Here is a 14,373-nt window from a genome sequence, read left to right as displayed (position 1 = left end):
AGCAAGGGAGTGATCTCAGCAAAACAGGGTTCAGATGTCATAAACACTCAACTTTGAAATCTCTTGCATGTATTCAATTTTTAAAAAAATACAGGACTGGTTTAAGGTGCAAGGTTCATGGAGAGGTGTGTGCTTTTTTTCCCCCAAAATTTTATTTTCATGAAATGAAAATTGCTTATTGTCACAAGTAGGCTTCAAATGAAGTTACTGTGAAAAGCCCCTAGTCGCCACATTCCGGCACCTGTTCGGGGAAGCTGGTACTTGATGTTTCAAATGGAGTATTTCCTATATCAGACACCCAATGAAATAATTAAGCACTTCCAGGTCAAGTATAGAACAGCCCGATGCTGTTGCCCCAACAAAGTGCCTCACATCTGGGAAGGAGCACACTGTAACAGTGTGCCGTCTTTCACTTTTCCATGTCAGCCATCTTGTTGCTTTAAGAATGGTTTATGACAGCAAGCAGCACCTGCAATGGAGGTTGGAGGTAGGGCTGTTGGCAGACGAAGCGGTGTGCAAGAGGCTGAGGAAGTGCATGCTGAACTACCTGCAGGTAAACGATATAGGGGAGGTCTCAGCAGCGGTGGTCTGGGAATCGCTGAAGGCAGTGGTGAGAGGAGAGCTGATCTTGATCCGGGCTCACAGGGACAGGACGGATAGGGCAGAAATGGACTGACTGGTAAAAGAGGTTCTAAGAGTTGATAGGAGGTATGCGGAGGCTCCAGAGGCAGGGCTTTTAAGGGAACGCCAGAGACTACAGGTGGAATTTGGTTTGTTAACCACCGGGAGGATAGTGGAACAGCTCGGAAAGGTGAAGGGAACAATTTTTGAGCACGGGAGAAGGCCAGCAGGATGCTTGCACAGCAGCTCAGAAAGAGGGAGGCAGCTCGAGAAATACGGAAAGTTATTGAAAGGGATGGGAACTTAGTTGGGGACTCGGTGGGGGTGGGCAAGACCTTTTGGGATTTTTATAGCAGATTGTACAGGTCGGAACCCCCTGCGGGACCGGAGGGGATGAGGCACTTTTTGGACAGGTTGACTTTCCCGAATGTGGATGGGGGGCTGGTGGAAGGGCTGGGGGGCCCGATTGGGCTGGAGGAGATAGTGGACGGTTTGAAGGCCATGCAGTCGGTAAGGCCCCGGGACCGGATGGGTACCCAGTCGAGTTCTAAAAAAAGTTCTCCGGAATATTGGGGCCAGTGCTGATGAAGGTCTTTAACGAGGCCAAGGAAAGAGGGGTCCTGCCCCAGACGATGTCACAGGCCATGATTTCGCTCATTCTAAAAAGGGACAAGGAGCTGGAGCTGTGTGGTTCTTGTAGGCCGATTTCCTTGCTGAACGTAGATGCCAAACGTCTGGCCAAAATTCTGTCCTCCAGGATTGAGGAATGTGTACTGACGTTATAGTGGAGGATCAGACTGGGTTCGTTAAGGGCAGGCAGCTGGTGGCCAATAGAAGAAGGCTGCTAAACGTGATAATGATGCCCCTGGAAGGTAGGGAAGTTGAAGTGGTGGTCGCGATGGACGAGGAAAAAGCCTTTGACCGGGTCGAGTGGGATAACTTCTGGGAGGAGCGGTTTGGAAGGGGCTTTGTTGACTGGGTTAGGTTGCTGTACCGGGCTCCGGTTGCTAGTGTACGGACAGACAGGACGACTTCGGACTATTTCCGGCTGCACCGGGGGACGAGACGGGGATGCCCCCTCTCAGCACTGTTGTTTGTGCTGGCGATAAAGCCGCTGGCAATTGCTCTGAGGGCCTCAAGGGGCTGGTCTGGGGGGGTGGGAGCGGGGGTGGGTGGAGCACAGAGTCTCGCTGTATGTGGATGGCGTATTGTATGTCTCAGACCCAAGGTAGGGGATGGAAGAAATTATGGCAATCTTGGGGGAATTTGGCCGGTTTTCGGGGTATAAGCTCAATATGGGGAAGAGCGAGTTGTTTGTGGTTCAGGCGAGAGGTCAGGAGAGGCGATTGGTGGAACTGCCATTCAGAGTGTTAGGGGACAGTTTCAGGTAGCTGGGTATCCAAGTGGTGAGGGATTGGGACAGGCTACATAATTGAACTTGGCCCGGTTGGTGGACCAGATGGAGGATTTCCGGAGATGGGATACGCTACCGTTGTCTCTGGCGGGTAGAGTGCAGCCGGTAAAAACGACGGTCCTCCCGAGGTTCCTGTTCGACTTCCAATGCCTCCCCATCTTCATCCTGCGGTCCCTTTTTTACGTGGATTAATAAGATTATCGTGGGCTTTGTGTGGGGGTGGCAAGCCCCCACTGGTGAAGAGCACAATGCTCAAGCGGAGTCGGGGAGATGGAGGGCAGGCGCTGCCGAATTTCAGCAATTGTTACTGGGCGGCTAATATACCCATAATGAGGAGGATGCCGGGGGGTGGGGGTGGGGGGGTGGGGGGGGGGGGGGGGGGGGGGGGGTGGGGGGGGGGGTGGGGGGGGGGGGGGGAGCCGGTGTGGGTGCTCATGGAGACGGCTTCTTGTAAGGGCACAAGTTTGGGGCGTTGGTAACGGCGCCCCTGCCGTTCCCGCCGTCGCGGTACTCCACCAGTCCAGTGGTGGTGGCGGCCCTGAGAGTCTGGGGGCAGTGGAGGAGACATGTGGGAGCAGAGGGGGCGTCGGTGTGGTGGTCCCCAATCTGCAATAACCATCGGTTTGCCCTGGGGAGGATGGACGGTGGGTTCAGAATTTGGCGGAGAGGGGGGATTGAGAGGATGGGGGACTTGTTCTTAGAAGGAAGCTTTCTGAGTATGAGGCGCTGGAGGAGAAGTTTGAATTGGCAGGGTGAATGAATTCTGATATTTATAGGTACGGGACCTTCTACGGAAGCAGGTGCCAATCTTCCCACTCCTGCCGCTGAGGGGGATTCAGGATAGGGTGGTCTCTAGAGGATGGATAGGATAGGAGAGCGTCTCGGACATATATAAAGAGCTTATGGGTTCGGAGGAGACACAGACCGAGGAACTGAAGCAAAAGTGGGAGGATGAGCTGGGGGGAGAGATAGAGGATGGGCTCCGGGCGGACTCGTTAGGAAGGGTCAATGCGACTGCAACATGTGCCGGGTTCAGCCTGATCCAATTTAAGGTTGTTCACCGGGCTCCCATGACAGTGGCCCGGATGAGCAGATTCTTTGGGATGGAGGATAGGTGTGCGGGGATGGGGGGGAGGGGGCAACTAACTATGGCAATATGTTTTTAGCATGTCCAAAATTGAGGGATTGTGGCAGGGGTTTGCTGATGCCATGTCCACAGTATTGAATAGGAGGGTGGCAATGAGTCCGGAGGTGGCGATTTTTGGGGTATTGCAGGACCCGGGAATCCAGGAGGAGAAAGAGTCGAACGTTCTGGCCTTTGCTTACCTGGTAGTCCGGAGGCGCATATTGCTGACATGGAGGGACTCGAAGCCCCCAAAATTGGAGACCTGGCTTTCAGACATGGCAGCTTCCTCTGCCTGGAGAAAATTAGTTCACCATGAGAGGGTCTCTGTTGGGGTTCGCCCGGAGGTGGCAACCATTCGTTGACTTCCTCGCAGAGAATTAATCGTCAGCAGGAAGGGGGGAGGGGGGTGGAAGTTAGCGTAGGCTAGGGGGGTAAGTAATGGCAGGACCTGTGGGAGAGGGAGGTTGAATTTGCACTATGTTTATATTTTTCTTGTTATGTATATTGTTGGTTTTGTTGCTGTTATAATGCCAAAGAAATACCTCAATAAAACGTTTATTTAAAAAAAGAATGGATTCTGACTGCTGAAAATAATTTCCATGAAGCCCTCACATACCATGGACTCCAATGGCTTTGCCCTAAGTCTGTATTGGATTTGAACTCATCTTGTGGAGTATTTAACCTACTGCACTGCCCAGTTGTACGCATCTGTATTTTTTTTTGTTTTCCCTGAAAGAATCTTGCACCTTAACAGTTACAAAATTACCTTTCCATGTGTAAATTGGGCAGCATAAGAATGAGGAGCCAAAAGAGCAAATGTTCGATTAATTGAATACTGCTGCAGGGTGCTGATAACAGTGGGTAAATGTGTGAACGATCAGTGAAGAGCTTCATCACACATTTTTTTAAAAAAAAAGAGAAAGTACTGATATGCTTTGGCAGATGGATATAATACAAATCAAAAGAGATTATTTTGTTGCTGTGCAGCATTGGTCAAACTCGATTTGGTCTTCAGGGTGCAGGTGTATCCATGTCATAGAGTCCTAGATGTTTACAGCATGGAAACGGGCCCTTCGGCCCAGCTTGTCCATGCCGTCCAGTTTCTATCACTAAGCTGTGAAGTACTTGCTGGCATAGAGGTGTATAACAAAATTTATTCGACTTCCGGTAGCGGCCCTGTCTGAATAGGTCACGCACATGGCAGCTCCCGCCGGGATCGGAGTTTCGGGCCCTTAAACGGAGCGGCAACGGCACTTTGGCGGTGATTCCCGGCGTGGCAAAGGACGTTGGAGAGGTTCCCCTCACTGCTGCATGGAGGGAACCAGGAGCGGAGCCTTTAAAAGAGCGATTGCGGGAAAGCGAGCAGAGTGGGTCCGGAAAGACAAGATGGCGGCTGGCGCGGACCAAGCAGCGTGGGCCCCGTGGTCGAGAGAGCAGCAAGAGTTTCTGAGAAGCTGCTTCGCAGAGCTGAAGACGGAGATGCTGGCCCCTATGAAGGCCTCCATGGAAAAGATGGTGGAGACCCAGAAGGTGCAGGAGAAGGAGATTTAAAGAGGTGGAGAGGAAGGTATCTGACAATGAGGATGAGATCCTGGGCCTGGCGGTCAAAGTGGAGGCGCACGAGGCCCTACACCAGAGATGGCAGGAGAGACTAGATGACCTCGAATATAGGTCAAGGAGTCACAACCTGTGGATTCTGGGCCTCCCTGAAGGTGCGGAGGGAGCAGCCGTGAGCACGTATGTGACTACAAGGCTGGGGACGCTGATGGGCGCAGGGGCCTTCCCACGGCCCTTGGAACTGGACATAGAGTCCTCGCGAGGAAGCCTAGGGCGAACGAACCACCGAGGGCAATGGTGATAAGATTCCACCGCTTCACAGAGAGAGAGCGTGTCTTGTGTTGGGCAAAGAAGGAGCGGAGCAGTAAGTGGGAGAACTGCGAGATTCGCATATACCAGGACTTGGGAGCTGAACTGGCTCAGAGGTGTGTGTGATTCAACCGGGCTAAGGCGGTCCTCCACAGCAAAGGGTGAAATTCGGGCTTCTGCATCCGGCGAGGCTTTGGGTAACGTACCAGGACAGGCAACATTACTTCGATACGCCAGACGAGGCGTGGACATTTATTAAGCATGAAAAGCTGGACTCTAACTAAGGGGCAGCTGCAAGAGGGTGAAATGCTCTTGCGGGATGTGTAACCGGGTGTTGGTCTGATGTAAGATTGGGAGTAGAATTTAAGTTGTTCGCTCTTCTTTTTCTGGGTTTTTTTCTTTCTTTGTTTCTCTCAGGGTAACACCCAGGTTGTGTTTTTCGTTACACAGGAAGAATCTGGATGGCTTTGGCCCTCTTGCCCTGAGGGGGAAGGGGGGTTGGGGGCCCGAAGGAGGAGACAATAGTAAGGTTGGAGGTAGAGGCGGGAGCGGCCGGGGTCAGCTGACTTATGGAAGCATAATGGGGGGGAATCAGTGCTAAGCGGGTGCTTGGCATGGGGGTTTGGGATTGGCGGGTTTGGAGGGGGATGGGGTGCTGCTTTGCTGACTGAAGGGGAGCCAACTGTTGGGCATGGATGGAGAGTCGGGTTGGGGCTCCTCCAGTGGGAGGGCTGAAGCGAGCGGGGGCGTGTGGGCATGTGGCTGGCCGAAAAAGGGAGATGGCCAGTCGGCAAGGTGGGTGTGGGGTGGGGGGGGGGGGGGGGGGGGGGGGGGGGGGTCCACCCCCTTGTCCAATCTGATCACGTGGAATGTGAGGGGTCTGAACGGGCTGGTCAAGAGGGCCCGCGTGTTCTCGCATTTAAAGGGATTAAAGGCAGACGTGGCCATGCCACAGGAGACACACTTAAAACTCGCTGACCAAACGAGGTTAAGGAGGTGATGGGGGTGCCAGGTGTTCCATTCGGGGCTAGACTCAAAGACCAGAGGGGTGGCAATTCTGGTTAGTAAACGGGTGGCATTCGAGGCAGGGAGTATTGTGGCGGACAAGGGGGGGCAGGTACATTATGGTGAGTGGCAAGCTGCAGTGGGCTCGGGTGGTGTTAGTGAACGTCTACGCCCCGAACTGGGATGACGTGGAATTCATGAGGCACCTGCTGGGTAAAATCCCGGACTTGGAGTCAAGTAACTTGATCATGGGGGGACTTCACCACAGTCCTGGATCCGGCATTGGACCAGTCTAAGTCCAGGTCGGGAAAGTGACCGGCGGCGGCCAGGTGGGAGTTCATGGATCAGATGGGGGGGCGTGGACCCATGGAGATTCGCGCGGCCCAGGGCGAAGGAGTTCTCCTTTTTCTCCCACGTTCACAAAATCTACTCGCGGATTGACTTGTTTATGTTGAGCGGGGCGTTAATCCCGAGGGTGGAGGGTGTCGCGTATTCGCCCATTGCGGTCTCGGAACATGCCCCACACTGGGTGGACTTGCGACTGGGGGCGGAGCAAGGGCAGCACCCTCTCTGCAGACTGGATGTGGGACTGCTAGTGGATGAAGAGGCGCGTGGGCGGATAAAGAGGAACATCCAAAACTATGTGATAACAAATGACACAGGGGAGGTAACAGTAACAACGGTTTGGGAGGCTATGAAGGCAGTTATTAGAGGGGAGTTAATTTCTATTCGGTCCCAGAGGGAGAGGGCGGAGTGGGAGAGGCTGGTGGGAGAGATACTTAGAGTTGACAGGAAGTACGCGGTGACCCCCGAGGAGGGGGCTGTTAAAGGAGTGCCGGAGATTACAGGCGGAGTTTGATTTGCTGACCACTGGGAAGGCAGAGGCATAGCTGAGGAAGGTGAAAGGGGCAGACTACGAGTATGGGGAGAAAGCAAGTAGGGTGCTGACGCACCAACCTTGCAGGAGAGAGGCGGCCAGGGAGATCGGGGAGTGAGGGATAAGGAAGGTAATACGGTCTTGGGCCCAGAGAAGATCAATGAAGTCTTCAAGGAGTTTTATTGTAAACTATGAGTCAGAACCCCCGAGGGGAAGGGATGAAGTAATTTATGGATCAATTGAGGTTCCCAAGGGTGGACGAAGATCTGGTGGAGGGACTGGGCCCCCGATTGAGTTGGAGGAGGTAGTTAAGGGCCTAGACAGTATGCAGTCGAGCAAGGCCTCGGGTCCGGATGGCTTCCCTGTAGAATTTTATAAGAAATTCTCGGAGCTACTGAGTCCACTTCTGCTAAGAACCTTTAACGAGGCAAAGGAGAGAGGAACCCTCCCCTGACGATGTCGCAGGCATTGATCTTGCTCATTTTGAAGGGGAAGAAGGATCCGCTTCAACGTGGGTCCTACAGGCCAATATCGCTCCTGAATGTGGATGCCAAATTGTTGGCAAAAATTCTGGCTACCAGAATAGAGGACTGCGTCCTGGGAGTGATTGAGGAGGACCAGACAAGTTTCGTCAAGGGCAGGCAATTGAACACCAATGTGAGGAGGCTCCTGAATATTATCATGATGCCCTCAGAAGGAGGGGATGCAGAAATAGTGGCTGCAATGGATGCAGAGAATGCCTTTGACAGGGTGGAATGGGAGTACCTGTGGGAAGTGTTAGGTAGGTTTGGATTCGGTGAGGGATTCATAGGGTGGGTCAAGCTACTGTATCAGGCCCCTATAGCAAGTGTATCCTCGAACCGGCTGAGATCGAAATATTTTAGACTGCACCGAGGGACGAGGCAGGGGTGCCCCTTATCCCCGCTACTATTTGCCCTGGCAATTGAGCCGTTGGCCATAGCGCTGAGGACTTCAAGGAACTGGAGGGGGCTAGTTCGGGGGGGGGAGGAGTACCGGGTTTCCCTCTACGCAGACGACCAGCTATTGTATATTTCGGACCCGCTAGAGGGCATGGGGATCCCATGGGACTTTGGGAGCTTCTCGGGGTCCAAGTTGAATGTGGGGAAAAGTGAGCTGTTTGTAATTCACGCTAGGAGTCAGGAGGAGAGACTGTGGGAGCTCCCGCTCAAGATGGTGGAGAGGAGCTTTGTTGTTTAGGTATACAGGTGGCTAGGAACTAGGATGCCCTACACGGGCTCAATCTATCTCGGCTTGTCGAGCAGATGGAGGGAGACTTTAAATGGTGGGATATGCTCCAGCATTCCCTGGCGGGAAGAGTGCAGACTGTGAAGATGATAATCCTCCCCAGATTCCTGTTTGTCTTCCAGTGCCTTCCCATCTTCACCCCCAAATCCTCCTTCAAGTGGGTGAACAGGATTATCACAGGATTTTTGTGGGCAAATAAGATCCCGCGAGTTAAAAGACTGTTTGTGGAGCACAGTCCGGGGGGGTGTGGTGAGGGTTGGCGCTTCCAAAGTTCTGTAGCTACTATTGGGTGGCTAATGTGGCCATGATTAGGAAATGGGCAATGGAGCAGGGGTCGGCGTGGGGGTGGCTAGAGGCGGTGTCATGCAAAGGCACCAGCCTAGGGGCACTAGTAATGGCACCACTGCCGTTCTCGCTTGCACGATACACCACAAGCCCGATGGTGACGGCGACACTGAGGGTCTGGGGTCAGTGGAGAAGGCACAGGAAGAAGGAGGGGGCCTCAGTTTAGACCCCGATACGGAACAACCATAGATTTGCTCCGCCAAGATAGATAGGGGGTTTCAAAGCTGGCAAAGAGCAGGCATTAGAAGGATGGGGGACATGTTTATAGATGGGACTTTCCCTAGCTTGAAGGCGCTGAAGGAGAAGTTCAGCCTGCCCCCGGGAAATGCTTTCAGATACCTCCAAGTCTGCGACTTTCTCAAAAAACAGGTGGGGACATTTCCGTTGCTACCCCCTCGAAGGATACAGGAAAGGTTGGCGTCTGGCATCTGGGTAGGAGAGGGGAAGGTGTCAGACATCTACCAAGAGCTGCAGGAGGCGGAGGAAGCCTTAGTGGAGGAACTGAAGGACAAGTGGGAGGAGGAGCTAGGTGACGAGCTGGATGAGGGCCGATGGGCTGATGCCCTGGGGAAGATGAATTCTTCCTCATCATGCTCAGGCTCAGCTTAATTCAGTTTAAGATGGTACACCGGGCTCACATGACGACGGCGAAAATGAGTAAATTCTTTGGGATGGAGGACAGGTGTGCGAGGTGTTCAGGGAGTCCGATGAACCATGTCCCTATGCTCTGGACATGCCCGGTGCTTAAAGAATTCTGGCAGGGCCTTGCGAGGGCTATGTCCAGAATTTTAGACACGCGGGTGAAGCCGAGTCCAGTAATAGCGATCTTTGGGGTGTCAGAGGATCCGGGAATGCAGGAAGAGAAAGAGGCCGAGGTTTTGTCCTTTGCCTCCCTGGTAGCCCGGAGACGGATCTTGTTAATGTGGAGAGACTCGAAATTCCCAAGTGTGGAGACCTGGGTTAGTGACATGGCTGGGTTTCTCATCCTGGAGAGAATAAAGTTTGCCTTGAGAGGGTCCTTGCTGGGGTTCTCCCGGCAGTGGCAACCTTTCCTTGACTTTCTAGGGGAGCTGAAAAATGTCAGCAGCAGCAATCGCGGGGGATGGGGGCTCAGGTGGGGGAACTGTCTATTTAATGTATATTTTCTTTTTTATATTATGATAACAGCCACCTAGTTTTGTTAAATATTTTTCGTTTATTTTTCTGTTATTATGTAAAAATTCTGTTTGACAAAAGCTTTAATAAAAACAAACTTTAAAAAAAAAAATTTATTCTGCGCATGAGTATTTTAACTCATGAGAAAAGTTCAAATTGTGCTCCTTACTTCTGAGAAGTGACTCTGAGGTGACCTACTCGGCAATATTAATCCAGGAAAGTTGCTCACCATGATGTAGGATTAAATAACCAGGGCGCAAGTTTAACAAATAGCAAAATAAAAGTAAGAGTGACCCGGGGCTAGGATCGAACCTGGGTCTTCGGTGCTGTGAGGCAGCAGTGCTAACCACTTTGCCACCCCTCTAAGAAAGCAAGTTGAGTAGGACTTCTAGCAGGCTCAGTAGGACTTTTTTAACAGTTGGAAATCCATAAAAACTAGGTAATAAACAGAAGGGTAATGGCAACCTCAAAAGGAAATGAGATTCTCTCCGAAAGATGGATGGACACCAATCCCACAGTGCTATGGGACCATTCATGGACACTACTTTCCCTCGTGGCCTGTCTAGCTGTCAGAGAAGGCAATTAAAATAGACAGATTCAAGAGGCATGTGAAGAACATGCGTGAGGTTAATCTTGAAGAAAGTGTAGGATTATTGGGTTTAATGACCTTTTCCTGTTCCTAAGAATTAAAAAAAAAAAAATTTCATGGGATGTGGACATTGCTGACAAGGGCTGCATTTAAATCCCCACCCTTAATTGCCCTTGAACAGGTGGTGGTGAGTCACCTTTTAATTTGCTGAAGTCTATCTGGTGCAGGTACACTTACAGGGAGAGAGTTCCAGGACTTGGAATCAGCGACAGTGATTTAACAAAGCAGATAATGGTAATTATAGCTCCACGTCAGGATGGTTTGTGGTTTGTCAGGGCACTTTCAGGTAGTGCTGTTCATTATGCCTAGTTTAGGACATTTAACATCTCTTGTCATAAATGTAGCATTTTATAGTTTTATTCTGCTGCTACAACTGATGTAGAACTCATTATATGCAGCATTCGCTAAAATAATGGCTGTTTGTTGGCATAAAAATGCAGACACAGGCTTCAAAAATTTGTGGCTCTACACTGACACATATTCTGTTACTGTAATCTTCTCCAGAAACCCCACAGAAACCAAACCCAAGGGGCCAGAGAAGCCTCGTAGACCACCGGCTGAAGAAGCTCAAATGGCAGCAGCTGCAGCTCTATCAAGGATGGATATTAAGCAGCACAGGCGTCAAAATGCATCTGGACCGAGCAGCTTACGGAGTGAGGGTAGGTGGACAGGAAGAGGACCAGTGTGTACTGAGTCAGTTGGTGAAATTGGGCCGGTGACATCTCCGCACGATCTCCGCTGGGTTGCAAGCATTTAAAAACCGAGCAGTGAGATTAGATATTCGTGCACTGACAAATTGCAGCTGTGATTGGTGAACACCTATACAGAGTTGTACTTCACTGGGATAAAACACTGAAGGTGGGAACAGTGAGGGGAAGTATGAGCAGTAGTATGTGCTCTGTGTTTTATCCTTCTTCTCCCTTCCCCCATACCACTCTACTGGCACCTGTGCTGAGCAGATTTGCGTGACCATACGGTGGATCTAATTCTATATAATAGCTCAGCACACTATTGTAAGTATCAATTACTGTTGATACGTCCAACATAATCTGTGGGTCACTTATGACCCACCTCCTCTCCGTGTTAAACTCCCCAGCTGTGTATCAGGGATCTTTGATATTTTTTTTTTTTTACATAGAATTTACAGTGCAGAAGGAGGCCATTTGGCCCATCGAGTCTGCACCGGCTCTTGGAAAGAGCACCCTACCCACTACCCAAGGTCAACACCTCCACCCTATCCCCATAACTCAGTAACCCCACCCAACACTAAGGGCAATTTTGGACACTAAGGGCAATTTATCATGGCCAATCCACCTAACCCGCACATCTTTGGATTGTGGGAGGAAACAGGAGCACCCAGAGGAAACCCACGCACACACGGGGAGGATGTGCAGACTCCGCACAGACAGTGTGCTGCAAGAAGCTGCGATAAGCAATGTATATCTTTGATAAGCTAATAATTGTCTGAATGACCAACCTCACAGGGGCAATTTAGCATGGCCAATCCACCTGACCCGCACTCTTTGGACTGTGGGAGGAAAACAGAGCACCACGCAGACTCGGGGAGAAAGTGCAAACTCCACACAGTCACCCAAGACTGAAGTTGAACCCTGGACACTGGTGCTGTGAGGCAGTAGTGCTAACCACTTTCCCCCTGCCGCTGTGAAGTGGGCTTGGATTTGGTAATGACTGAAACTTTAAATGTGTGAGACTTGCTGGGTTACTTGAGGGGTTTAAGAAACAATTCTGCCACCAAGTGGTCACTGCAAACAGTGAATTTCAGAATCAGAGCGCAGTGGAACTTGGTAAAGGCAGAGGGAGCCCTTACAATTTAATATGCTACAAGAGGAATTATTCAATGAATAGGCTTAGCTTGTGATCAGTCTGTCTAGAAGACAGCCATATCATCATTGTGCACAATACCTCTGGTATAAGAATTGACTTATTTCAAATTGGACACTGGGTTTAAATTTTTAAATTATGAAATGGTTATCTAAATTGTCTTCATTATTTTTAATATAGTAAAGAAGGAACTGACAGCAGAGGCTGAATTGCCTGAAGCACAAACTCCTAACAGTCGGGTAAATATTGCACTAATATTTTACATTAGAAATAGTCTTTCTTAACTGACTTGAAATGTACATGGTTACCTTTGACATGATTTGTAATCTCAGTATTTGTTCACTATCTACTGGAGTTTATTTAACCCTAAATTTAAAACTCTTCCAATGGCTCAATTGGGAATATCATCTGAGCAATGCAGACCAAAATTCACTTTTTTTTTGGCAGTGCCAAACTGTCTTATTTATATGCCACAGTGCTGGGACCTGACTGATCCTTGATTGTACTGAAGTTAGTAATTCTGTACTGGACAGTGGCAACATTGTACAATACGCTGGTGTACCAGCATAAGGCATACATAACTCAGTTACAGACCTCTAAAACACAACCACTGTCAATTCTTAATTGAAACTACATGAGTTTTGTTTTTTGGAAAATAGTGATAAATTCCCATTTTGTATTGTTATTTGTGTTGCTTAATTCAAATTATTTTAAGCACAAAGTGCCTTGAGGCTTAAATCCCGGTCAGACTAACATAACAAAATTCTGCTTTGTCTGTAGTGGCCTTACTGAAGAAAGTACAAACTTCCTTTTAAAAAAAATAATTTTTATTAAGATTTTCACAAAATATAAACAACAAAACAATATTAACCAAACAACCATAGTAAAAACCAAAGAACAGAAACCCCCCCCCCCCCAGCACCGACAAAAACATAAAAAAGAAAACAAAAAGGAAAGAGATAACACCCGCCACATCCAACAAACCCATGTACACAATTCTCCCTCCCATCGAACCAAACTCCCACCCCGGGTTGCTGCTGCTGCCGGCCTATTTCCCTACCGTTCCGCCAAGAAGTCCAGGAAAGGCTGCCACCGCCTAAAGAACCCTTGAACCGACCCTCTCGGGGCGAATTTCACCCTCTCCAGCTTAATGAACCCCGCCATGTCATTGATCTAGGCCTCCATGCTTGGGGACCTTGCATCCTTCCACTGAAGCAAAATTCTATGCCGGGCTACTAGGGACGCAAAGGCCAGAACACCGGCCTCTTTCACCTCCTGCACTCCCGGCTCCGCTGCTACCCCAAATATCGCGAGTCCCCAGCCTGGCTCAACCCTGGATCCTACCACCCTCGACATCGTGCTTGCTACCCCCTTCCAAAAATCCCCCAACGCTGGGCATGTCCAGAACATATGGGCATGGTTCGCTGGGCTCCCCGAGCACCTAGTACACCTATCCTCGCCCCCAAAGAACCTGCTCATCCTCGTCCCAGTCATATGAGCCCTCTGCAGCACTTTGAACTGTATGAGGCTAAGCCTCGCACAAGAAGAGGAGGAGTTCACCCTTTCCAGGGCATCTGCCCACGTCCCCTCCTCAATCTCCTCACCCAGCTCCTCTTCCCATTTACCCTTCATGCTCCTCCACCGAGGCCTCATCCACCTCCTGCATAACATGCTACACGTCCAAAATCGTCCCTCCTCCAACCCACACCCCCAAGAGCACCCTGTCCCGAACCCCCTGCAGGGGCAACATAGGGAACCCCGCCACTTGCCGCCTGGCAAACGCCTTAACCTGCATGTACCTAAATATGTTCCCCGGGGGGAGCCCAAACTTCCCCTCCAACTCACCCAGGCTCGCAAACCTCCCATCTACAAACAGGTCCCTGAACCTCCTAATACCTGCCCTGTGCCAGCTAAGAAACCCCCCATCGACGCTCCCCAGGACAAACCGGTGGTTTCCCCCATATCGGGGACTCCATCGAGCCCCCCACCTCGCCCCTATGCCGTCTCCATTGCCCCCAAACTTTCAGGGTAGCCACCACCACCGGGCTCGTAGTATACCTCGTTGGAGGGAGCGGCAACGGCGCCATTACCAGCGCCTCCAGGCTTCTATTCACACAGGACGCCATCTCCATCCTCTTCAATGCTGCCCCCTCCCCGTCCATTACCCACTTACGCACCATTGCTGCGTTGGCAGCCCAGTAATACCC

At 50.7% G+C, this 14,373-nt stretch overlaps 1 protein-coding gene across 4 annotated transcripts in view; it reads left to right on the top strand.

Moving 5' to 3' along the window:
- The window catches only part of ubxn6 (UBX domain protein 6), a 65,474-nt gene that overhangs the window by 11,146 nt on the left and 39,955 nt on the right, over nucleotides 1-14,373 (top strand). For all 4 annotated transcript variants that reach the window (XR_005457974.1, XM_038777231.1, XM_038777232.1 and 1 more), the window contains exons 2-3: nucleotides 10,829-10,983; nucleotides 12,347-12,405. Coding sequence is in view for 3 of the 4 variants with exons in the window: in XM_038777231.1 (XP_038633159.1) it covers nucleotides 10,829-10,983; nucleotides 12,347-12,405 (214 nt within the window). In the remaining variant the exon portion in view is untranslated. The remainder of the gene's footprint in view (nucleotides 1-10,828; nucleotides 10,984-12,346; nucleotides 12,406-14,373) is intronic.

Source organism: Scyliorhinus canicula, chromosome 18 (assembly GCF_902713615.1).
Source record: "Scyliorhinus canicula chromosome 18, sScyCan1.1, whole genome shotgun sequence".
Classification (NCBI taxonomy): Eukaryota; Metazoa; Chordata; class Chondrichthyes; order Carcharhiniformes; family Scyliorhinidae; genus Scyliorhinus; species Scyliorhinus canicula.
Note: the sequence above shows the minus strand (reverse complement) of the source record. Positions and strands in the feature narration are given on the sequence as shown.